The 27,218-nt window shown below is 39.8% G+C and overlaps 1 protein-coding gene across 1 annotated transcript in view; it reads left to right on the top strand.

Moving 5' to 3' along the window:
• The first annotated feature begins 13,154 nt into the window (after nucleotides 1-13,154).
• The window catches only part of CCDC63 (coiled-coil domain containing 63), a 190,481-nt gene continuing 176,417 nt past the window's right edge, over nucleotides 13,155-27,218 (top strand). The window contains exons 1-2 of the mRNA XM_044069763.1: nucleotides 13,155-13,193; nucleotides 14,676-14,857. Of these exons, the coding sequence (XP_043925698.1) occupies nucleotides 13,155-13,193; nucleotides 14,676-14,857 (221 nt within the window). The remainder of the gene's footprint in view (nucleotides 13,194-14,675; nucleotides 14,858-27,218) is intronic.

Below are 27,218 nucleotides of genomic sequence, written 5' to 3'. Positions count from 1 at the left end.
ATTTTTTAATTGTTGTTCATACGGGGAATCATTTGTTTGTTTCTCAGGAACCGACATACCGCTATGATTATTAAAACATTCTAATAATCTAGCATGATATCCATCTATTGTCTCATTTTCCTGTTGTATGCATTGATTAATGCAAGTCCAGTCTGCTCTAGGTTTCCATTTCTCAGAGATTCAGTCTGTCAGACCTTTCACTCTGTTGTCTAACTCTGCGTCACTATGTGGGAGTGGTCTGAGCTCTGCATTACGAGGATTCCAGGCGCCACAAATCATGTGCCAATCTGGACCTATAATTTGTCTCACTACTTTTTCTACTTCTTCCCCATTCAAGTGGTAACTTAACCTCATGCCTTGTAAATCTTCTAAAAATTTCGTAAAATTAACTTTCGGATGGGGGATTCCCTCAGTAGCCTTCCGGATGTCTTCCGGTGTCCATGGTCTATATACGAGGAGTGTTGGATCCTGCCCTTCCTGTCCTGCCTGAGGATTTGGAACTTCTATAAGTGGGCATATTTCTTCCTCACTCTCATCCTGTAGATTTCTCTCTATTTGGTATGATTCTGTGTCCCTATGTGTTTTACGTGTTCGGGACCTAGTCTCAATAGGATCTCTAACAAATGGTTGTGGTCTTACTGAAACTTCAGGATAACGCGGAGGTGGACCAGCCTGTCCACTCACTTCATATCCTGAAAAGGGTAAGGGAGGGGGTAACTGAAGAGGAGGAGGAGCTGTTGCTATTACCAAGTTATTATCCTCTTTGTCTAAAAATAATGTTTTTGAATTTTTAAGCTTCTGTTCTCTACGATTTGCTTCCTCAATCCACCTGTGTGCTTGAGGAATGCCTAGTTGGCATTGCTTTTTTGCCTGACCTCCTGCATCAGATTTAAGCTGTTTAAGGAGTTTAACTAGTGAAGGTTTATCTAGTTTACCATCAAATTCATATTTATTAACCCATTTCATATAATACCTAACTTTATCAGAACGCTGTAATTGCATGTATTTTGCGTCTTTGGTTAGGGGCGGATCTCGCGAGGTTTTAGTGCACTGATTACCCATGTCAAAGAAAATGTTACGTAACCCTTTTTTATCACGTGATATTAAGTTCTTAGTTCCTGTTTACAGTTTATCTAGAATAACTGTCTACCTTATTCTGTTACCCTGATCTATGGCGAAATATACAGTACTTCCTTTTGTCCCTGATCTGCAAAACAAATCTTGACAACAATATACTGTAACCTAGTCCCTGATCTAAAACAGAAAAAAAAAGGCAAATTCTTCCTACCTGAGTCTCCGGTATTGAAAAACGTTCAAATTCCGCTCTTCGGCCACAGATCAGAAAGTGGCCAGCCTCTTTACACACGACAATTCAGTCGGAGGTCTTTTCACTCAAGAAGAACCATTTCGGTAACTTCTCCTGCGCAGTATTCGACCACCGATATGCTCTGATCTGCAGCTTACCAAGGGAATTCCGGCTCGAAGGACCAAACTGTTAAATAAAATCAAAAAAATTCAATACACAGGAGGTTCAGATTCAGAGGTTTACTAGTGTACACCAGGAGGCAAAAAACCATGCAAGTACAGAATTTTGTCTGACATGAAACAGGAAGCACAAAATTTTATATAGGTTTAACATTTAGCTATGCCCACCTTTCTGACGTGATATGTCACAGGGCATCTACATCACTTTAGCTTACAATTCTGCATTCATTAAGTTTGCTGATGCTGTACATTTAAAAAAAAACTTTTCCTTTAGATACAATACGGCCTTGCTATCCAGCTGGTCAGTCATAATGTCTTTCCGTAAAGTTATTTATTCAAGGTTTCATATCAGTTCGAATACAATAGCAGCTTTAGTCTTTTAATGCATGTCTTTGTTCTGTTACACTTTCTCACACAGCTGCGTGATATCTAAGTAACACATATACAAGGCCATCTCATTCTTACAGGAAGAGCAGAAGATTTCATTATTTCACACATTTAATTTCCTGACCCAGCAGATAATCACTTGTGAAAAGCATAAACATTAAAACTTGCTAAGCTAGCATTCTGTCAGGGTCAGGGATCAGCTTTTGCTTCAAGCCACACTGCAATTTCAAAACTACTTCACATTTACTACTATATGATTAATAGAATAAAATGCATTATATACTACTTTGCTTTTAAACTAGCATTTCTCATGTATTCAAATACACATTTTTCTAACACTGCTCCAGTTCCCTTGATTGTCAGGTTTCTGCTCCTTTCTTCTCCGGTGAAACGTATCTTGTTGTCTTCCCATAAGTACTCCACAATAAAATTATACAAGAGTAAATGGAACAGGTTTGTCATGTGGGCAAATGACAATGAAATAGACCTCTTTTCTGCTCCCATTCATTCCATCCTAGAATTTTTAGCCAAATATTTTCAAGAGGGTGCAGCTGCTTCTACTATCAAAGAGCAGTGATCTCTAATTATCGGGTCTATATCAGTCCGTCGAAATGGCTGATGATCGAACACCAGATGTTCGAACTGTGAAGTTCGAACACTGATTATCGCGAAGCCGCGGAACACCGAATTCTTTCCCAGGGAAAGAAATCGGTGGGCCGTTTCTGTGGCTTCGCGATTATCAGGACTGTGTTGGGAAGTTACGGGTTGGGTTCAGGTAAGTGTGCGATTGTGTGGATGTTAGGGCACGGATTAGGTGAGTTAGGGTTAGGGCACAGGTGAGGTGGGTGTGCGATAGTGACAGACTTTAGGGTTAGGGCGGGATAGGTGAGTTAGGGTTAGGGCGCGGGTCAGGTGAGTGTGCGATAGTGACAGACCTTAGGGTTAGGGTGTGGGTTAAGGTAAGTGGATAGATAGTAGTGTATGTACAGTTTAGTGTAGGGTTAGATGTAGGATTTTAAGTGTTTGTGTGTGGATTGCTGTTTTTTTGGTGTCCTTGTGTTGTGTGTGTGTTTCTTGGAACAGCAATTTTTTTCTCTGGGAAAAAAAATCGCTGGTCTAAAACTTCAATGTTTTTGTTCATAGGTTCATAGGTTCATACTAGGCTATCTGCCCTAGGGCATTTATAAGCCTAGCCAGAGTGTGTTTGGCTTTCGCCACCCATTTTAAATGAAATTTGCTATGCCCTTTTTCGAGGTTAGTATACTGTGCCTCTGTCTAACAGTGACACAGAAGTGATACCCGGTGTAAACCTACAATCTCCCATCCACTCATCAAGATTCCTCTTGAAGAGAGTCAATGAGGGACTCTGCCTAACCTGGACTGGGATTTTATTCCAGAGTGAAGGGAGCCTCTAGGTTATGAATCTGTCCCTCCAGCATGTCCTATTTATTTCAGTGCTGAGGTTCAAGTCTCTCAAGCGCGTAGCTCGATGGGATTTGGATTTTCTGAGGTGCAGCATGTCCATTAATTCCGGGTTGGACATGGCTTTATACGTCAGGCACAGATCGCCTCTGAGCAAGCGGTATGCCACTGAGTAGAGCTGGAGTTTTTTTAACCGGGCAGCATATGGCATCTGTTTGAGCCCTTTGATCCTCTTGGTGAGGTACTTTTGGGGTCTTTCCAGTTGCTGCAGGTGTCTGGTAAGGTACATCCCAAAAGGGGCATTGCACTCAATTATGGGCCTGATGAGGGATGAGTAAAGAGGCACGATGACCTCCCCTGATCTAGATGTGAATCCCTTCATGATTAGGTGGGCTATATAAAATGTTTTTCTAACCACTTTGGCCACGTGGTTGTCAAATGAGAGATTGCTATCAACTTGGGTCCCCAGGTCCCTAATTATCTCTTCTGTACTTAATGGATTACCACCTATGTGGTAATTTGTGGGCACTTTGTTTTTGCCAAAGGGGATGACTATACACTTTTTGGCGTTTTTGTACTTCGTGGTTAGAAGTTCGAACATATGGTGTTCGAACGTCAGCCATTTCGGTGAACTGATATAGACCCCTAATTATCATGTGCAAGAAACATGGCACTACGATCATGTCACATGGACTCTGTAAAGCGTTTTTTAAAGGGATGACTATGATAAACCCCCATATAAGGATCCCACTCCTCCATGAGATCTAAATTTTGTTTTAACAAACATCATTTCTTCCCCTTTGAACCTTCATCCACATGTGATATAAAGTTCCTTTCTTGGAAAACACTCTTTTTAGTTGCTATTACCTCAGCCAGGAGAGTCTTGAAGCTGCAAACCTTGTCCACAAAGCTACCTTACCTGCTTTTCCATAAAGACAGTCTCTTTATGAACTAACCCCTCCTTTCTTCCAAAGGTTGTGTCAGAAAGTAATCTAAATCAATACATTGAGCTGCCAGTATTCTTTCCAAACTACCAGAACAAAGGCGAGTATGCCTTACATCTTCTAGATGTACATAGACAATTACGTTTTTATTTGCATAAAACTGCAAAGATTAGAAAATCAGATCAGCTGTTCATGTCCTATTCCGAGACTAGAAAAGTTCATCCAGTTTCAAAGATCACTTTATCTAGATGGCTCACTATTTGTATATCCTACATCTACAACTCTAAGAACAGAGCTCTCCCATTTCTGGTAAAAGCTCATTCTACCAGATCAATAGCTAATTCAACAGCTTTCCAAGCTAGGTTACCTTAATTAGGTCACACAGAACAAACAATCAGTAAAACCTAAATGAAAACTACAGCCAGGCTAGAACTTCCACTGAGGGACCTCTCAAACCTCTTGTATCAAAGGCAAATGGGATATATGCAAATGACCCTTATAAATATCAGGTGTTTCAGCTATATGGCCATTCTAAATGCCCATGACTTAATTGTTTTTAAGTCATTTCAATGGACAATTTCATGCCAATAAAGCCAAACCGCACTAGCTGTGGATATGCATATGTTGGCCTTGTCATGACCTCATCAGCACAGCACAAGCAAAGTGTTTAATTAAGCATAAGAAACACAGGGCAGTTATACCCAGCTGATGTCCATTACCATTAGGGTGACTGCAAGATATCCCAACTAGCAAACTAAAACATGGAGTGAGAAGGTCACACAGAATAACCAATCAGTAAAAACTAAATGAAAACTCCAGCCAAGCTAGAACTTCCACTGAGTGACCTCTCAAACCTTTTGTATCAGAGGCACATGGGATATGTGCAGATGACCCTTATGAACATCAGGTGTTTCAGCTATATGGCGATTCTGAATGCCCATGACTTATTTCTTTTTAAGTTATTTCAATGGACAATTTCAGGCCAATAAAGCCAAACCCCACTAGCTGTGGATATGCACATTTCAGCCTTGTTATGACCTCATCAGCACAGCACAAGCAGAATGCTTGACTGAGCATAAGAAACACAGGGCAGTTATACCCAGATGATGTCCGATACCATTAGGGTGACTGCAAAATATCCCAAATAACAAACTAAATATAGCTGAAACACCTGATGTTCATAAGGGTCATTTGCATATATCCCATGTGCCTCTGATACAAGAGGTTTGAGAGGTCACTCAGTGGAACTTCTAGCTTGGCTGGTGTTTTCATTTAGTTTTTACTGATTGTTTTTTTTTGTGACCTTCTCACTCCATGTTTTAGTTTGTTAATTGGGATATTTTGCAGTAACCCTAATGGTAATGGGTATAACTGCCCTGTGTTTATTATGCTTAGTCAAACTCTCTGGGCTGTGCTGATGAGGTCATAACATGGCCAAAATATGAATATCCACAACTAGTGGGGTTTGGCTTTATTGGCCTGAAATTGTCTATTGAAATGACTTAAAAAGCAATAAGTCATGGGCATTCAGAATCACCATATAGCTGAAATACCTGATGTTCATAAGGGTCATTTGCATATATCCCACTATAGACCCAGTCCCACATAGTACCATTACAACCTCAAATCATACACATAAACACACAAAGACATACTCGGAGGCTCTGATCAAAAATCTACCAAAACAGCAGAGGCCACCAAAGCAGACACCCAAACAACCACCACCTCAGAACACAACACCTGCAACACATAGACCTCACAGTCAGAGTGTCAAACAGTCACAGCCCTTAAGGCCAAACACAATGCCAGACACACTAGTCATTGGTGACTCCATAGTCAGACACACTGACGTCCCGCTCACCAGACTGAGTAAGGAGAAGGTCACAGTAAGCTGCCTGTCGGGCGCTAGAATCCGCCACATATCGCAAGCACTCAGGTCACTCAACAGCAGGTACAAATATGACACAGACATTGTCCACGCTGGTGTAAACGACCTGAGACGTACCTCCTTGGACTACATGAAAAGAGACATTGAGGAGCTCTCTGATTATGTAGCCCAGGCAGGTATGACCCTGACCTTGAGCAGTATCCTACCTTCACCAAGAATGATGCCACAATACAGAGATAAGATGATCAGCTTTAACAATTGGCTTAAACACTGGTGTCATTCAAAGGGGATCCAGTATCTGTCTGCCTGGGATGACATGCTGGACAAGCCACGCTGCCAAGGGCGGCTTGCACCTGTCACCCTGGGATTCGGATATTGGCAAAGGCTCTTGCCACCCCATAGTGCCTTTTTAGGCAAGGCTCAAATTCTAAACCTACCACCCTAGAACACAAAAAAGAAAAAAAACTAAGGGTAATGCTGCTCAATGCCAGAAGTCTAAATCTCAAAATGCACGCACTCGAGGCCCTTCTCAGTATGGAGAACATCGATGTCTGTGCTGTGACAGAAACCTGGTTCAAGGCTCCTGAGAGCACCCCAGCGCTATCAGGTTTTACCTCATATCATGCGTTCCGGCCCCAAAATCCGGACAATACCAAGAAAGGAGGGGTATCCATATTCATCAAGGACACCCACACCTCAAGACTGGTGGCAACGCACGATGCATCGGAGACCATCCAGGTGCAATTAACCATAGGCAAGACTGCTCTGCAAATTGTAGCATGTTGCAGGCCACCCTCACAAACTCAGGAACTTCACATGGCCTTCCTGAAAACACTAGAGGGGATAAATGTATCACCAAACACCATCATACTAGGTGACTTCAATTACCCTAATATAGACTGGGAACACTACTCAAGCCCAAACACCCTAGCCCAAAAGTTCCTGGAATTCATAAACTCAAATGCCATGGAACAACTAGTCACCATCCCCACAAGAGGAGATAACATACTTGATCTCATCATCATGAACATGGGAGCACAATGTTCAACACCGGAAGTATACCCCTCACTGGTGAGATCATATCACAAACTAATCTCGCTGGAGGTCCTCATCCCACCCCACCTGAAATAAAAAGACCACAGTAAAGAACTTCTCAAAGCCGACTTCACACTTCTAAAGACTAGTGTGGTCTCCTTTAAGGCCCCGAGGCAGTGGAAAACAGTACTCAAGCCACTGAATCACTTACAAATGCCTTCTACCAGCACCTGCAGGACTGCATGGATAAGGCAATCCCAAGCAAAACAAAGACTCTTTGTACCAAAGGCAAGTGTCCAGTCTGGTGGACCCCAGCCATAAACAAACTCTACAACAAAAGGAGGAAGCTACTACAAGATAGAGCAAAATCCTTAAAAGGTAAGACACCCTTGATCACTATAAGTAAAAACTAAGAGCTCTCATAAAATCATCCAAAGCAAATTTCGAGAGAAAAATAGCTAAAGACTCAAAAGACAATCATAAGGCCTTCTTTAGCTATGTTAGAAACCTAGGAGGAAACTCCCAGATATGCTCAGAACTAGTTCAAAATGATGTGAAGATTACTGATCCTACAGACATTGCCAACATACTGGCTGACAGGTTCAGTGCAAACTTCTCCCCTCCCCAAAGGAGAGATATCTATACCAAACGATTGCAGCCCCCTAAACATCTCCAGCGCCCAAGTGAGAACTGCTCTCTCCAAAGCAAAAAACACAGCATCCATGGGACCTGATGGTGTCCCCGGCTGTGTGCTCCACGAACTCAATGAGGAATTAAACCCACAGCTAGGACAGCTGTTTAATCAAAGTCTTACCTCTGGATACGTACCCAGGGAGTGGCGCACTGCAACTGTGGTCCCACTTCACAAAGGCAGTGCCTCCACTGACCCTGGAAATTACCGGCCCATTAGCTTGACAAGCCTTATCTGCAAAGCCATGGAGAGGATCATAATGGACCTCATAAATAAAGACATAGGGAATTTGCAGACTTTGGATCCAACCCAGTTTGGCTTTGTCAAAGGCAGATCATGCCTTTTAAACTTGGTAGACTTTTTCGAAACAGTCACCAAAGCCATTGATGAGGGAAAGGCAGTCCATACAGCCTACCTCGATCTGGCTAAGGCCTTCGATACAATACCCCACTCAGGTATCATTGAAAAACTCATCAGCTTAAATGTTAACCCATACATCACAAGATGGGTTGCAAACTGGCTGAGTGACAGAACCCACAGGGTCAGAGTTGCTGGCGCCATGTCAGACTCAAAGCCTGTCACAAGTGGTGTCCCACAGGGCTCAGTCCTGGCCCACTCTTGTTTGGCATCTACTTTTCCGAAGTACAAGCAAACACAGGAGGGTTATGGCTGACAAAGTTTGCAGATGACTGCAAACTGGCCATAGTAGAAAACACATCTGACACAGATATCCTTCAGAAGGGTCTCACAGAAACGGATAACTGGTGCCAGAGCCACGGCCTAAAGTTAAATACCAGAAATGCATAGTCATACCCTTCGGGAAAAACAAGGTTACCCCTAGCTACCAAATAGGTGGCAATCCACTGAGCACAGAAGAAGTTATCAGGGACCTGGGGACCCAGGTTGATAGTAGTCTGTCATTCGACACCCATGTAGCTAAAGTAGTTAGGAAGACCTTCTACATTGCCCACCTTATCATGAAGGGATTCTCATCTAGATCAAGGGAGGTCATAGTCTCCCTTTACTCATCACTCATCAGACCAATGATTGAGTACAATACCCCATTCGGAATGTATCTGACCCGACACTTGCAGCAGCTGGAGAGGCCACAAAAGTTCCTCACCAAAAGGATAAAGGGTCTCAAAAATCTGTCCTATGCTGCCCGACTGAAAGAACTCCAGCTCTATTCAGTCGCACGCTTGCTCAGAGGTGACCTTTGCCTAACATACAAGGCCATGTCAAACCCAGATTTGATGAATATGCTTCACCTCAAAAATCTAGATCCATCAGAGCCACAAGGCGGAGACTTAAACCTCGACACGGCTATTAATAGGACGTGCTGGAGGGATAGATTCATCACCCAAAGACTCCTATGCTGTGGAACAAAATCCCGGTACATGTGAGGCAGAGCACCTCGCTGGCCTTGTTCAAGAGAAATCTTGACCAATGGATGGGAGATCGCAGATATACCCCAGGGATTACCTCAGTGTCACTGCTCGACAGAGGCACAGCAAAATAATGGGTATAGTTCCCCATACTAAAGGGGTGGCGTAAGCCACAAAACGATGGGCTAGGCTTGTAAATGCCCTCGGGCAGATAGCCTAGTATGAACCTATGAACCTATGTGCATCTGATGCAAGAGGTTTGAGAGGTCACTCAGTGGAAGTACTAGCTTGGCTGTAGTTTTCATTTAGTTTTTACTGATAAGCTAGGTTACCTTTGGATAACATTTGTGCTGCAGCTATGTCAGCAAAACCTCATACCTTTATTACTCATTACAAAGTGGATTTGGTCTCTAGGAGTAGAGCCTCTTTTGGTTCTATGGTTCTGAGCAATATTCTCACATGCACCCCCCAAGAGTCAGGTTGCTTGGGAAGCAATGCCATAAGTGAGAATAAAGGCGAGATTGACAACAACACATAAAGAAGTTATGTACTTCCCATAACATTCCATGCGTGTTGTCTATCTCGACCTTTATTCTCACAACCTGCCCTTCATGCCCCTTTCCAGATCTCCTGGGAGACCTAGTAGACACTAAATTTTGGATCATCATAGCCTCAGAGATACTATCTTTGGTTCTTATTATGTATTACTACTGTATACCCTCTGTACTAAGATAGACAGTAGTTTTCTCCTGTTGATTTCTAGGGGGGCAAATGAGCTCTGAGGAAGTCAGGGAACTGCATTATGGGTAGGGAAGGGGGCCCACGAGCTTTGCTGAAGTCCTCGAGCTTTGGTAAAGGCCGAGATGGATTCAACACATCGGATGTGATCCATCAGTGAGGATAAAGGTAAAGATAGACAATGCACCTGGAACGTTATGGTAAGTACACAACTTTTTTTCTGAACATTTTGGTGCATTGTTTATTCCATACTCTTCCGTGTTATGAATTAGCATATGATTTTGTGGTGTATTACAGTCAATCTTTGCAGCTAGGTGTGCAAATTCATTCTTCTGTTGCATCCTTTACTTTTATATTACACAATATTTGATCCTTTTCTGCTACCATACCTTTTTTGTATGATTATGAGCAGGATGTTATGGTTAATGCCACTTCTGTGAAAGAGACTGCTAAACTTTGCAACATTCATTTCTGTTTGGAATGCAACACTAGTAACATTTTCATTTGCTTTATGCTTCATTTTTGCAGGAATAGTTATGACAACATATATATGACATTAGACAACTCCTTTCAAATGGTATACTGCTGTATCTGTGTCCCAAGATACTTGGCAGTTCATGATGTCTTTTACTGTATGTATCTTTGTGTCTGACTTTCATGATTTCTGGTACTGATACAGGGAGTGATCTCTTTAACATGATCGAATAGCATAGTTCTGTACATTGTTAATGCAGTCCTGGGTAGTTATACTTAATTTAAGGGGTGCACTCCGTTATATTCTGTCATGACATTTAGCCTTAAGTTATTCTATGTTACGTGTAGTATTTTTTCATTCAGTTTTGATTTCATCTCATTTGTTTCATTGCAGTATTCTTGGCTGATTTGCTTCATTTGTATATATAGTAAACAAATTGCACAATAACCACACAAACTAGAGTGTTATAGTGAAAAAAGACAAAAACTTTGTCTATTTTTGTAAAGAAAAAATACAATTTCTAAGAGAAAGAGTCCGTATATCAATACTTTTGATGGAGTGTCAACAAAGGAATAGTCTATCCAAAATCTGTTGGAATAAATAATCTACACATAATCTGTAGAACATAACTGATGCTGAGTATTTCTTTCAATTGTATGTTTAGTTTTGGTATGTTCTTATCTCTATGTGCCATTGCGGCTTTCCCCCCCAAGTACCAGTTTTTGGTCTGACACTTATTATTCCTCCTGGATATATCCATCTCAGCAAAAGATGTTTTTCTGTAGTATGTGCCCTTTCACTACAATACCTGACTGATTGCTTAAGCTGAGGCTGAGTACATGTGCCATACTGTCCCTTTACTGCATACTGTGCCATGGATTATGGAAAACAGACTGAATAAAGAGAAAACTCTGGCAAATAGTATATGATAATGACCTAGTATCACAACCGACGTCAGAGTTGGGATTTGGGTCATAGCTGCAGCTGAACTGGTGCAGGAAGAAAAATAAACAGACAAACATGTAAAATACATAGTTCATCTGTATCATTTGCATCAACATCTCACTACTGCCTTAGCATCCAAACCACAAGGGATGTCAGAGTCTGTATTGTTACAGTCTTCATTACACTTTATTTGAAAAAAAAAACTTTTATCTAAGCTTGAATAAACTTAAGTCTAAGCTTAGTACAAACATTTAAAAAGCATCAGTAATAAAAACCGGCCCATAAAAATACACAAATAATCATAAAATAATTAACAATCATAAAATAATTTCCTGTGCTTAACATCTTCAGCTGAATTGAATTTATTTCAATAAACATAATTCTAACCTTGGCACAACAATTTAAAATGAACTAATAATAAAAGCAGACCTATAAATTGAAAACTGTAAAACTATTAAGATTTGCTATACTGTATAAAAACATACTAAGTGAACTTTTCTGATGAAAGAACCCAGATTAAAATGAGTCTTTGAATAAGTATAGTTTTAAATGCCAAGTTGAAGCAAGCTTTGTTCAATTCTTGCCTTTTGATTGCTCTTCTTATGTATTAGTTATGTTCAGGAACTCCAGACAGTGCACTGACTAGAGACTGTAGACACTGACTTGTATGATAAGATTAGTACAATCCAGTCTCTTGAAAAAGCAAAATATATCATTGCAATAATATTCTCCAAGCTGAATGCATTTTTAAATCATACAATTCCTAGTTCAAGAACTTCAGTATGAAATACTTTGTATAGCTCTGAAGGAGAAAGCCACTCCAACCTCCAGGGGACTCAAAGATACTGCACCTCTGGTTATATGCAGCTCTTCAACTGAACAGCATGAAAGCAATCCTGGTGAAATCTTCATATCCTCCTGAGTGGTGGAGGGGATCAGAGTTTCAAAGGCTAATGTCTCCAAAAGAAGCAATGGAGCCATCCACTCGATTCCTGGGCTCAAAGACTCTGAAATCAGGTCTAAGAGGGCCTTAGTCAGATGAATTCTGACTTCTATGCTACTTTTATGGGATTTAAAGGACCTCAAAGATAGAGCCGAAGAGGGCCTTGAAATTGATTTTTCAACAGTCTTGGAAGAATTTTGCATAGTGAGTGGAGCCACTAACTCTGGATTCAGAAGAGGGGTATAGATTAGGGCCAAGCCACATGGTCTTTGGTTCTCAGAGCCTTGGGAGTTGACACTGGAACCAACGTATTAGATGTGCACTTTCTCAACTCTGAATCCTTGGGTTTCAGGGTTTTTTCAGTAGACTTCTTAGTTTTGACTGGCTCCAGATCCTGCCGAAGAAGCCCTTTGACTATGAGCCTGTTCCTCCTATCTGAAAAGGCCCTGGATACAAAGGCAGCACAGATGTCACATAAGGCACTGAGATATGCAACCCCTATGCAGATCACATAAAGATCATGGGGGGGTCTTGAAGGGGAATTTTATGCCCACATTTAGAACACTAACTCAATCCGTAACTCTGTAACCTAATGCTACAGCCAAAAGAACAAATCCACATGAATGGTTAGCAAAATAGCACCACAGCCAAGAGTGGAAGGGATGAAGAAAAAACTTCAACTATCTAAGAGACACAACCACAAATCCTGAAATTAATGATGTCAAAGGTCAAAACTGCAACAAGGAATGCAAAATGCCCACAAACAGCTAGCTGCACTAATTTTAATTAACAAATAAAAGGCATAAAACATATCTGATGAGACCAGAGCTGCTACTTTGGGAGGCAGAAAACAAGGTATGGGTTAGTCAGGGCAAAGCAGAACATTATGAGTAAAAAATTTAAGAAGGGGTCAAAACTGAGCACTAAATAGGCCGGATTGGATCTGGGTGGGGTATGTGGACCCATGTGTCAGACTGCATGGACAGGATGAATAGGGTGTATGGCTTGCCTCAAGAAATTACAAGCTATAATTAAAATACAGTGTTACACTCCAAGTTATTTAACTATAAATATTTTTTCAAATGGTGAAGTAACTTTATGTAGATCTTTAAACTGGTGTTTCATTCCTTCTCAAGTAAAACACAACCTCAAAGAGAACCCTACTTGAAATGTAATGTCTTTTTACTAAGGAATTGCAGAACAATAAAAGCTTCTGTATATGTAGTCTATTATCTTGAAGGAAACGAGGACGAGAACAACATTTATTAAAGTTGCACACAAACCATTATGGTTTTGGACACTCTTAAAATAATAAAAGTATACTCTGAATGCTCAAAAACTTAATATATAGTTGTATCAGAAAGTTGAATTATTGCAAGGAATGATGCATCGTATGGGCCTTTTCCATTAAGTGCATTTTTTTAATTTCTGCATACTCAATAAAGAAAAAATATCCAAAACAGTTTCAGTCAGCTTGGACGATTCATATTTTTTAGCTAACAGTTTTGAGAATGATATAATTACATCAGCTCATAGCCTCAAGATCCAAAAGTTTTTTTTCCTTATACAATGACATAATATTTTTCAAAGAAAAATCTTACTTCAGCACTGGAAATCCAATTAAGTCAGAAAGCATATTATTGATGGACAAAATTTCTTCAAGCATTTTATCAACAAATAGTTGTAGTGGAGATAAGCCCTATTTCAGTTCATTTAAAAAAAGATTCAGTTTAGATTTTGATTTCAAAAGCAGAAACTTCGTTTCATCTTTATGATATAGTTTGATCGGTTTTAATAATTTCAGAACCATCATTTTTCAAGAAAAATATGTATGTCAGAGCTTTGACAGTTCAACATTTGATCCTTAATGCTTTTGTGTTTATTTTGTAATATTTAAGAATGTTACCTAACTACTAGGAGATAAAGTACCTTTGCTCTTCAATTGATATTCAGCTAATACGTATTGTTAATATGTCAGAAGGATTATAACTGCAAAGTCTGAATTTAAACATCTAAAATATCTATACATTTCAGGGTAAAACCATTTTGCTTTGTATTATGTTTTTGGTAAACATCAGTACTGCATTAATTCCTTGTAAAGTCTCATGTAAACATAAGAAAATTTAAGAACTGCATTATCTTATAACAGAATCCTGAGGACCCTACAATACCATTAATGAGGTGTCTAACATTCCATACAGGTGTTACTTGAACAATATGCTATGTAAACTCATCTACTGTCTTCAAATATATTGATTCCTTTCTTGAAACTTGTCTAAAGGTAAAATCTTTTTGTAGAAAAAAAAGTTTGTCTTAAAATTTTATTTTATTTTACAGGCAACTATACGTTTTGACAATTTTTTGGCTAAGAATGCCAAACTTAGAGAAGATGTTGAGACTCTGGAAATTCAAAAAACTTTATTTGAAAAACTTTCTAAGAAACTTAAAAGTATGCTATCCCAGCAGAGAAAGAACATGGAAGAGGTTATCACGCAGTCTGTGCAAGCATATGAACAAAGGTAATTAAGAGAATTCCAACTAATAAAGACATTAATTACATGACATAGTTGTGACTTTTAGAGTCTTCGAAAAACATAGCCATTGATTTAGAAGCTTGTTTCAGAACTGTAAACATCTGAATTGTGATCGCACTGTTATGGTACAGAACAACAAACTACATGGCATAATTTTGGGTCTATATTATACAACCAAAGTTTTATAACTTCAAATACCATATGATCGACACCATATGGTCAAAGTTATAAAACTTCGAAAATGTATAAAAAAATATAAAAAAAAGTTACCTGACACTTTAAAGCAGGGGGGGCAAGCCCTCCTGCCCCCCATGTGGGGGGCTGTGCACCCCACACCCCCCGCTCTTTAAATATAACAACTCTGAGATCTCACTACAGTGCAGTAAAGGGAAATCTTCCCTTTACAGCATTATAGTGTGGTCGTTGGTATATTTAAAAAGCGGGGGTTGTGGGGGGGTGCAGGGGGGCTTGGCCCCCCCTGCTTACAACCCTTAGTTTTGTGTTTCCTCATTTCATTTTTTTTATATATATATTCGAAGTTTTATAACTTCAACCATATGGTGTTGATCATATGGTATTCAAAGTTATAAAACTTCAATTATATAATATAGACTCCCTAATTTCTATTAGTATAAATGAGTGACCTGTATTTGCCAGTGTCAGCTGATAAGAAAGTCTGTTGTCTTAATTTTTATTCCACTTTGTTTACTACTTGCTTATATTGGATAGTTTGGCTGTAGCCTGTCATCTTGCTTGGTTCCTGTCCTATCAAAATCATTATCCTGTATTCGAATACATAAGAAAGCCATGATGGAACTGTATATAAAAAATATGCCCCTCCCTTGGTTAAAACTACTGTGCCCTGGGGATTTTGGTGAATAATTAGAAGCAGAATGTGTTGGGTACAGGCTTACAAGAAATGTAATTTTGTTTAATTGCACTATGTGCAGATCTAAATTATAATAACAATGCCTTCTTTTCAGTTTTCTCCTTAGCTACAGTGCAGTATATTCACATAGGTGTGGCTGTCTGCCCATGCTGTGTAATCAGTGCTAGTAGCTTGCGTGTTCGTTTTAGACCTAAATAATGCATTGTGTCTGGGGAGAGTCAGTTGTGAAGGACTTGCAGTTAATACCAAGCTTACACTAATCTTTATTAGCTGTCATTTCCTGTCTTTGCACTTTGCCATTAAAAGTTTGTTAGCTGTGGAATTGAACCTATCATTATGGTTATACTGCTTTGTTATGGAGTTTGGATTACTTATTAAAGCTTTTGAATCATTTAAGGTGCTGGACCTTTATTCCATGAAATAATAAGCACCACCCAGAACCTTGTCCTGCTGTAAAGTTTGGTATTATCACTCATCTCCACCAACTCTCGCCCAAGGAAAAGTATAGGTTGTCAGTGAGGTAAGTATGACAGAGTAGCAATCTATGAGACAGTTAAGTCCCTGTCTGCCCCATATATCTCCTGGCAAACCAAAATAGTTTTTGTCTTTGTGCTGCCTGTTTCCTTTGTCAAGTACATGGCAGCTTAGTGCTGTGCTCTGCTGTACTGACCTCACTTTAAATGTCCACACTGGTGACATCACACCATGAGCAGCAAACATTTTGACATGCATAATGCTATTCTCTAAATTATGTCATAGAAACGACAATAATGCAGTGCTAACCAAAATGCAACAGTTTCTTTCAGCATGCAAAATAAAGCCATATATTTACCTTTTTGTTAACAGGCAGAAGAGGGCTAGGCTATTTATCAGTCCATCAGTCCAGTTTTCTAAACCACATATACTGGTGCAGTTATTGTGGTAGTAAGATGAGCAGGACACAATGAATTTCCCTGGTTCCAGTAGCAGTCCTCATGCACACTCGAGGCTCCCCAGGCATTCACAGATAAACTGATATATGTGATCTCACCAGCATGTCCTGGATTTGCCACAGTGTATTTTAGATATTGTCAGCCTTATTAAAAAGGAGTGTTTTTCATTGCAAATTGACAAGAGTTTATTAGTCAAAGCAGCTTATGGGATTTTTAATTAGAGGAATAAATTTTGAAGAATTGCCACTGGCTTTGAACTGTCTAACTATGAGGATCTTAAATGGCAATATATAAACCATTAGTATTCAGTACTTGAATTAGTGTCTCATAATGTTCTTCACGAGATCACTGTTGCAGTAATGCTGACAGATGGGATATATCCCACCAAAGATACTGTACATTTACTCAGTATGCCAAAGCTAGGAGCTCATTCCTTATGTGTCATATGTCTGATCTTAGACCTAGGCATGAGATCAGCTTTCTAGTAAATAAAAGACGTATGAGCACAAAAATCCTCAGAATGTTCTTGTTACCAGTCCGGGAAGTAAGACATCATCTATAGTTTGGTCTGTTAACCATTCAAAAGGATCCAGTTTGCCACTGTGAGGGAAGTACCATTGGGGACCTTTCCTCTTTCTTCATATTATTATATTGGAAATTTGTTAATATTATCAAAGCGATACAAATGCCTTTGTGTTAGGCAGATTCCATACAAAGACAGATATTCTCAGTGTTTTCTGCCTGATGCCAGAGCGTAATGTGAACTTATGCTCTTTACCCCCAAATCTCTTCACAATGACATATCTAAACTTCTGCTAAATTTCAATAAACGGCACAAGAATAAATGTAGTCTCCCAAACCAAATTACTGAGATTATGGTTAATGACAAGCTCGTATTTGACACACATACCCAGGAAGTAGTTAAAAATACACCAAAAACTGGGCATGCTGTATTGAGCTAGAAACTCTTTCACCAACATTACTAGAGAGTGTGTATCCTCAGCCTTCCTACTTCCTATTTCTTACTCTGTCTTATGCTGCATCCTTTCTTATTAACCTACAATCAGCACAACTCTACAAACTAGTGCAAACTTACAACAAAATTGCAAAATTTACTACTAACTCTTCTGCCAGAAGTCACATTTGTGACTCATTTAAACAACTCCATTGGATTGAGCTCCCTAATTTTCTTAAACTGATTCACTTGAAACAAGCTCACAAAATTCATAACTGCTCCAATACATGTCCAGCACTTAAGTCTCTCATGGCTTGGTATTCTCCAACTAGGCTGCTTAAATTCTCACAAAAATCCTTAGTGTCTGTCTCCGCAGTCAGCATCTCTCACAACAAAGCCATTACTCCTGTACCATAGCCAAACTCTGGAATTCTCTTCCATTAATAATTTGTTATTCAACTAACCTCAGTCTATTCAAAGCTCAGTTAATATCACATCTCTTTGACATCTGCACATATAACTGTTCATCTCACTTCACCATATCCTCATCCAACTCCCAGCTAGTTTTCACCCCCCATTCTAACTTGTTCTCTCCGACATCCACCTGTGTTGACAACCATTCACCTGAGGCTCCAGACTGATCTCCTCTCCAGGGTTTCCCATTCTTCCTACCTGTGCTCAGGTTCCCTTCTGAAGCTCTGCCATCTATATGCATTTTCTTAACACTAATCCCTCACAATATCTTATTTCCATAAGCACTAAACATATTTTCTAGCCAACTGTTTCTGATATCACCTTTTATTTAAATATTCCATTTCCTATACCACCATTTTTTCAAATTGATTTCTCAGATATACTAATTATAATCCCATTCTCTGTGTGCCTGGAGATGTCTATTTTCCTAAGCTATGTTATAGTATGCCTCTTTATTAATCTTTTTGTTACTCAATGACTATTTCTTTAACTGCTTTTGTTAACTGAACAATATAGAAAACCATGTTAATTGATGTTCTTAACTGAATTTTGTTAATTGTTGAAGCATTTCTTCTCTGGTCTCCACTGAAAGGGGGCTAATCACTGATCCAGTTGGACTTTTCTGGATACTGCTGTGCATTTCCTGCTAAAATAAAATAAATTACATCAGGAGTCACTCTATATGTCAGGCTTTTGCCCCAAAAACTTTAACTAGTCACCTTTCTTCTCTAAATATTTACTTAAAAAACAAAATGTTTGAAGGATTTAGTGCAAGCAACTATGTCCTCTGAAATGCCCACCTCCAACATCCCCTCATAGATAAAAAAGAAAGCTAAGAATCTGAAGGAAAATGTCACTACTTCAGCTTCCTTCTCCAGGTCACAGTGTGATGTATCTGTTGATGCAGTTGAGAAGCCTATGGATCATCTCACCTCTGAGTGTGCTCCCTCTGTTGTAACCCTGCTGACACGTAACAGCTTACAGGCATATCCCATTCAACCACTCAGACGGCTGCTAAGGTCACAAAGGGGGAACCCAGACTTGTAATTTCAGAAGGAATGGGCAATGTTCCTTAAATTGTAGTAAGTGAGGATGTCCCTGGTTACTTGATAGTGGTATGTCCAATGTTGGGTCCTTCCCATGTGGTTTCCACAGAAACCTCTAAAAAGAAAAAAAAAAACAAAAACAAAAATAAATACTTTCTTCTCCAGCCAATCGTGTTCCTAGGGATCCACAATATGAATTGCAGGATTTTTCTCAGGGGTTGTTCAAAGCCCTTGTGGCTCCTACCCCCTCCCATTTATTTTATTCCATTCCATCAAGCCCCCATTAAAGAAAAAGGGATACATTTTCTGAGGAATATTCTTCCTCTGAACCAGAATCTGAACTTTTGGATTAATCCTCTCAGATTCATTCCCTTTTGGCATATGAATATGAAGCTGACTCTTCTCTGGAGGAGCTCTACTGCAGAGAAACAATTCAAAAGATGGTGCATTTCATTTGAGAGGGTAGGCAAAGATGATCTCTTATGTATGGAAGTTCCCAAGCCTTCTCCTATCACTCTGGTTCTAGAAGCATTAAAAGACACTTTCATTTCAAGTTCTTTGACTCTTGAGTCACAACCACATGTGCCCATACCTCTCAACCTGCAGACATTAAAAACAGGTACAAAGGCTCATGTAAAGTAGCTAAATTCAGTCAAAAGTCTGGCCACCTAATTAGCATAAAATTTAAATAGCATATAACTCTTCCCACCTCCGTTGGAATATGGGATGTACTCAGAAACACATCATCATCAACATCAACAACAACCACTCTTTTCCAATGTTTTAAATGGGGTAAGAGTGTCATGTCAACTGTCGCCATCTCTCTCGATTTGATACCATTTTCCTACCTTCTTTGACAGTCTTCTCTCACACAATCCATCCATCTCTTTACTGTATGCCTTCATTTCTTCTTGCTCTCTACCTGTCTGTCCCAAATCTTCTTCATCAGATTGTCTTCTGCTTTTCTGCACATATGCATGGACCACTGTAATCTGTTCTCCTTGACCCTCTCTGCACTTGAAGTTTCACGGGCTTCTGCTGTGTTGTCCATATTTCTTCATCTGCCTTACACTGTGCATCCTATCATCCATCTCAGGCACTTCAGCTCCATCATTTCTAGCTTCCACAACTGCACTGCCTTCTCAGCACGGATTTCTGTACCATACATTACTACTGGCCACACTACTTTTTGTTTACCTTACTTTTCAGCTTCTTTGGCATTCTTCTGCCAAACATTACCCCTGACACTCTATCTAGCTTTGTTCTCCTCATTCAGACATCCCTTCTTCTCAACCAGCCCTCCCAGATACTTGAGGCTGTTAACCTGTTCCACTGTTTTCCCTTCTATCTCAATTCTCAGATTCTTTTGAATTCTCCCATTTGTTGCCATTAGAACTGTCTTACCTGTACTCACTTTCATCCCATGTGCCTTCAGTTTTGCATTCCACTCCCCATCATTTGCTGAAATTCTTTTTCATTGTTTGCCTGTGATGCCACGTCATATGCATAAAGAACTTTGTTGATCTCTCCCCTCCAACCTGTTTGCTAATGTAGTCCATCACCAGTGTAAACAGCATTGGGCCCAGAGCTGAACCCACTCCCACTGGGAACCTGTCTGTGAGTCCAAACACTGTTCATACTTGTGTCATTGGGTCCTTGCAGATAGCCTACGCTAATTCTACTAATGTTTCTGAGACTTCAAACCATAGCAGAACTGCCCAAAGAATTCTTCTTGAGACCTTGTTGTATGCTTTCTCCAAGTCTAGGCATGCCCAGTTGGACTCTTTCCTTATCTGTATTGTCTTCCCAACAGTCTGTTTCACTGCAAACATTGGGTTGGTTGCTCTGCATCCTGACCTGAATCAAAACTGCCCATCTTACTTTCTACTACTCTGCGTAGTCACTTAGCAATTACTCTCTATCTCTAAAGAACTTTCATGAAATGTGACAAGAATTTGATACTTTTATACTGCCCACAGTTGTGAATGTCCCCTTTGTTCTTGTACACTGGCATTAGTATGCTCATTCTGCAGTCATGTGAGATATACCTTTCTCTCCATACTGTTATGATGGGTACCCTTAGGAGCTAGTTCTCTCCTAACTGACCCAACATCTTGCTCATATCTGCCATAATCTTATCTGATCCTGCTGTTTTCCCTGATTTTATTTTCCTTAGTATTGTTCTTTCTTCTGCTAGGATTGGTTCTTCTTCCTCCTTCATCATATGCTGTAAGTGGGGCTGTACAGCTTCTGTGTTTTTTTTTTTTTGTTTTGTTTTTTATTCAGATGCTGCTATAAGTACTCCTTCCATCAGTCTTTGGTTTCCTGTGGACTTGGTGAGCAGGTTGCTGCTGACATTCCCTATGAAGGGTGTCTGATGGCTTTCTATTCTATGTTACTGTCTTTACCTTGCAACCTGATAGAGTTCTTTGTGCCATTTTCTGAGTCACTTTCCATCATGCCATTTTCTCAGTCACATCCCAGAAGCTGGTAGAGTGCCTCTGATTGCTACTGCATCTGCTGTCTTAGCCTCTTTGTTAGTCAACCAGTATTCCTGGTCTATCTTTTCTATCTCCCACTTTTTCCTGCACTCCTTTCTTTTGATGACTTCCACCAACAGCTTTCCTTATGTACCTTATTTCCATACTTGGCTTGGGCACATATCTGTTTTATAGTTCTCCCACATACTGTTTTGAGGTGCTGCCATTCTTCTTCAACTCCACAAATTTTCTCTTCTTCCTGAGCTGCTAGACCTCTGAGTATTTCCTTGATCACTTGTGCAGTCTCTCTCTCCAGTCAACTTCCAGGTCCTTAGCCAAATCTCTGTTGAATTTAGAGCCTTCTTTGACCACTGCTTGCAAATTATTATAGCAATCAATGATTTATGCTGTGGGCTGACAGTTTCATTGGGGGTGATTTTGCAACTCACAAGCACAAGTCTAAAAAACTGAGAGTGGCAAAAATGACATAAAAATATAAGCATATTATTAAAGAGACAAAGCAAGATCGGCAGACTTGACTGGCATTACAAAATCTACTTCACAAAGTACTTTTTCTTCTAAAATGGGGAATGTAAGATGTGGGTCTTCTTTCTTTTTCTTTAAATTACTGGCAGCACTAACATGTTGGTCATGTAGCGCTGTTGTATATGTACTAAACAGCTTCAAAATTCTTGAGTGACAGGGTTATTCAGGAAATTGTGTAAAGAGGTAAATCAAGCCTGAAATTAGGGGCATACATTCAGAAATATGTACGTTTGACAGGTCTGCCTGCATCAGAAAATCCTGACTGGTGTTGCAAAGTCACAAAAGCAGCAGAACAAAAATCACACTTCTGCCCCTGCAGTTGTCTCCACAGATTCGGACAAGCCTTCTAAGCTCTTCCCATCTTTCAGTGCTTTCCCAAATAACAGAGATAGTAGAGCTATGGATAGGAATGGGTAAAAGTATATATGTCAGCTACTTTTGCCTTCCGTGCTGTTAATTATCAGGCACACATAAGTTACCTTTGTTGACAACATGAACAAATTAATGACTAATATCTCTGACTGTGACTCAACATACACAATGCAAAATATGCTTTCTTTTACCTCTCAAGTTATACACAGTACCATTAACTGTTCATATGTTGTGCAGGATGCTTTTTTCGAGGGCTGTTGCCAGTGGTTCTTGTTGAGAAGGTAATCCTGTTAAGACTCCAGTGTCTACTAAAATATGTAAAAGCAAAGCTCTTGGATTCTTCTTTAGATAAAGACTTCCTTTTTGACCCTCCTGAGATTTAAAAAAAAATGGAAGAAAGAAGTAAAATTATGTAAGGATTTAAACAATGTTTTGCTTTCTCCTGTTCCAAAAATTCAAGGAAATTACCCCACAAGAAGTTCACTCAAATAAAAGTGTGAAAAAAATAAATACATAAATAGCAGGATGAGCCTAAATCTGGTTTCATGGGAGCAAAAGGCTCCTTCAAAGATAAATCTTCCAACTTTTGACTACATTCCCTCCCATCCTCCCTTGTACCTCAACCATTTACCATCATTTTTTCCAAACAAACTTTCTGACAATTTTCCCCTATGGAAAAAGATCATGACAGACACTTCAATTCTCAGAATCATTCAAAAAAGATACACTCTTCAATTGGAATTTCTTTCTTTTCAACAGTGAATTCAACAAGTACCTCAAAGCCAACAGCATTCATTTCATCCATTCTTATCAGAACTTTTGGTCCAGGGTATAATAGAACCTGCTCCCCCAAATCAAAAGGAAAGGGCTTTTACTCTAGGCTTTTCCTGGTCCCCCAAAAAATAAACACTTGGAGACCAATTCTGGATTTAGTAGGAGATTAAGTGTGCCTTGGGCCCTGGGCTGTTTTCAAACTATATGACTTCAGCATACGTTTTAGGATGATGTGTAAATGCATGTGTTCTTTTGGATTCACCTTCCTGATTGTTTTTTATATTTCTTATTTAATATAGCAACAATTGTTAGAGTGTGTTTTAAATTACTAGTTTCAAACACTTTTCCAGCAAGCAGTGAAACAGATACATTAATGAATAATGACAAAAGTATCGATTTCAGATCATTTAAACCATAAAAGGCCACTCAAACTGCTGGCATTATAATCCAGAAACATTATTCACTGTGTATGCATCACATCTCTGATTCTGATAAAAATGGACAGATTAAAATATTCCAGTTGCTTTACACAAATACACACTAGTCATGCAAACACAGACTAATGACTTTTTAATTTTATCAGCTCAGCAGGGTCAGTAATTTTTATCCACAAACATCTCCCAAACCCAGCAATTATTGCTACATTGTTGGCTGCATCCTTCTCAGATGACTGTGTAAAAAATAATAGTAGTGGTAATGACCAAAGTAGCATATTTCATATTTGTTTCACACAAACATACAGTATCCATAGCAAAGTATTCCATTCATTCATCCTGCCTCACCAGCAGTTACAGCCACTTTGTTGACTATGTACACCTCTGATTGATATGAAGAAGTAAATTGTACGTACTTTATCTGTAGCTTTGGAAGAACTGACTTGAAATCCTTTAAAGATCACTAGCATCACCCCATAAGATCCAGACATGCATAGCACAGTTTAAACAGAGTATTTATGACCACAACATAATAAATATTAACCACCTGATAACATATGCTAAGTCAGTTTGCAGAAGTAAAAGTCATCTGAATAATTCCAAATTAAAGAGAACTTTTACTAAAACAGATGTTGCTGTTGGAAAACAACATTGTATTTTATTGTTTTGCCTACAGATGCTCCCCTTGAAAAATAAGTGACCTAAGTTGCATTAAAAAATTGGTGTGCTGATGATTTTGTCAAAACATATCTTGAAATGGATCAGCTATGCGACAGGAAATGGCTGGCAAACAACAACCACAGGTTCATAGTTAGTTAACCAGCATGCAGTTCCAGGAGACCATTGAGGGGCCTAACCCAAATTCCTAATTGCCCCAAAGCACTGTCTGAGTAAGTGACTTGCTCAAGGTCACAATATAGGTAACTGAAGGTAGAAAGATTCAAACCCTGCATCCTTGGCACAGACTACAGCTCATTAACAAGTCAAAGTTTCATCTTCTGTGCTAACCCCCAGACAGAGTAACAGCTTTTAAATAACTGCAGAAATTCTTTATAGTCTGATCTTGCAGAGAAGACTGCATCACAGTTATATGCAACAGTGACTGCATAATGGATGATGAAGCCTTAGCTATATGGGGTTATATCTTGCCAGCCAGTCAGCCAGCTTCCAAAGCTTCAGGGCACCTTCCATGTGCCCAAACTGTCAGGCAGCTTGAGCTGAGCTGACTAAAAAACAAGTTCAGATGCCATGCCTTTCAGAACTTTATTGCCGCTGAGGATTGAGCTCCTCTATAAGGCTTTGAAGGATCGACATTTGGCTTGTTCTGTTCTTTTGCTGTGCAGATAAATGCACTTTAGGGGGAACTCCTTCCATTCAATGTTTTTTGATAATTATTAATACTTTCCTGTTTAGGAAAGCCATTTTAAAACTATGAGTTTGTGTTTTAATGGACTGTCATGAGACTGTACTGTACCTTTAAATGGGAGCACTCTTTTTTTTCCTGTCAGTTTAAAAGTTGTTTGATGTAACTGAAAACATTTTTTTCTGTAGATAAATTGTATTTTACTTTATGGGCTGGCAAAGTGTTTTAAAGTGCTTTTTACTTTGTTTGTCTGTGTAAAAAGTAACCTTTAATAACTTTTAGTTTTCACCAGTATTTGCTGCTTGTTTTCCCTGGGAAATGTTTGGCTTTACCATGGAACAATAAAAGAAAACATTAAGCAAACAACTTTTGCCAGCCCAGCAAGCTAGCAGATGTTCTTCGTGTTTCACTGTTGCAGTCATTACATTTGGGTAATCTGCTGGCAGGTTGCCCTCAGTCGGCTTGAATTCCAAAGTCTTGGGTCCTGCGTCGGTTGCTGTCTCCTCTTCCATGATGTCAGGTCGTCAGGGGTAAACAAGCAGCCAACGCCATTTTCTTTAGTCTTTCTTGTCATGCGGTGCCCGAAGCTGAAGCAGTTTGCAAGTGCCGGTCGGCCGACTCCTGAAATTTTTGATTTTGAGTTTCAGAACCGAAGTCTTCACTAAAGCTAAGTACCCCATTGGGGAAACTTTTTTCTTGCTTCATACAGATGTCAGAAAAAGTTAATAATTGTATTACTTGTGGGAAGCAAATACCTCATAAGGATTTTCATTTATACTGTATTCCTTGCCTAGGCCCTGATCACAACATGCCTGGCTGTCGGTTTTGTGCTAGATTTAACCAACGCACTATTAAGCGTCGGTATATTTTTGCCTCAAAATATTTTGGAAACAGATTTAACTACCCTGAAATGTCATCGGATAGCAATCCGACTACTGGAGTACACAAAAAATGCAAAGAAAAGACAGAGATAGACCGTCGAGGTCCAAAACCGACGACGAAGCTTCTCCTAAGCCAGTCGCCGGTTCACCGGTACTCAGTGAGGTGCTTTTGCAGCCCCTGATACCCGCTACTTTCGAGTCGCAGGCCTCTACTGAGACCCATGTGGAGTCCAGCATGCCGAGAGATTCTCAAAATATTGTACTCACGGATGTCTCTCCCTCGGATGGGTCCGGAGCCGCTGAGCAGGCACCGGCTTCTGAGGGTGTATTCAGGCCTTAACATTTTTATATAAAACTGATGCCAGCTTCAAAATCAAAGACAAAAGCAATTTCTAAAGATAAAAACCGACGCATGAGCCACGTGCACAGGCCTCTATGCCCAAAAGACAGATGATCAAAATGGCTGAAGACCTAATTACCTTGATCAGGGGTTCCCACCCCCCTCCTGATAAGAGGCCTAGGCAAGACACTGACTATGAATCTTCAGATCAGGTTTCTATTTCCTCTGATTCCTCTTCTGACCAGGAATTATCTATACCTCTCTATGAGGATTCTGATGCAGAGGAATCTATCCCATCTGCATCGCCTCCTGAGGATTATTAATTTGGAGAAACCTTGCATACTTTGAGGGAGCATTTTCACTGGGAGAGTCAAGATTTCTCAGAATCAAAAAAGAGGCTCAGGGATTTCTTTCTTCTCCCTCAGAATAGGCCTTTAGCCATACCTCCTGTTTTAGACATTGTGGATGATGTGTTTTCGGAGTCAAGCTTGACTCCAGACTCCTTACCTCTGGCTCCCAGCAAGCCTGACAGATATTACAGGGTCCCTGATTCACACAAATCTTTATTTAGAAACCCTGCTGCTGACCCTGAAACTATTTCATGGGGTCCAAATGGGGTTAAGGCCTCAACAGCAAAAAATCCTACCCCCTCTGACAGAGATTCAATGGGCACTGGATAGATGGGGAAAGGTTTATACATCTGCAACCTTGGCAATTAGGGCCTTAAACTGCCAATTTCATATGTTCAAGTATCAACAACATGTTATGGGATTGCTGAAACAGAAAATGATGTTGATTTCTGAATGTGCAGAAAATAAAGATTTGCAGGAGTTATTGCATGCAGCAGAACAAGTTGGAAA

This window comes from Protopterus annectens, chromosome 4.part0, assembly GCF_019279795.1.
Source record: "Protopterus annectens isolate FY-2018-M chromosome 4.part0, PAN1.0, whole genome shotgun sequence".
Classification (NCBI taxonomy): domain Eukaryota; kingdom Metazoa; phylum Chordata; order Ceratodontiformes; family Protopteridae; genus Protopterus; species Protopterus annectens.
Note: the sequence above shows the minus strand (reverse complement) of the source record. Positions and strands in the feature narration are given on the sequence as shown.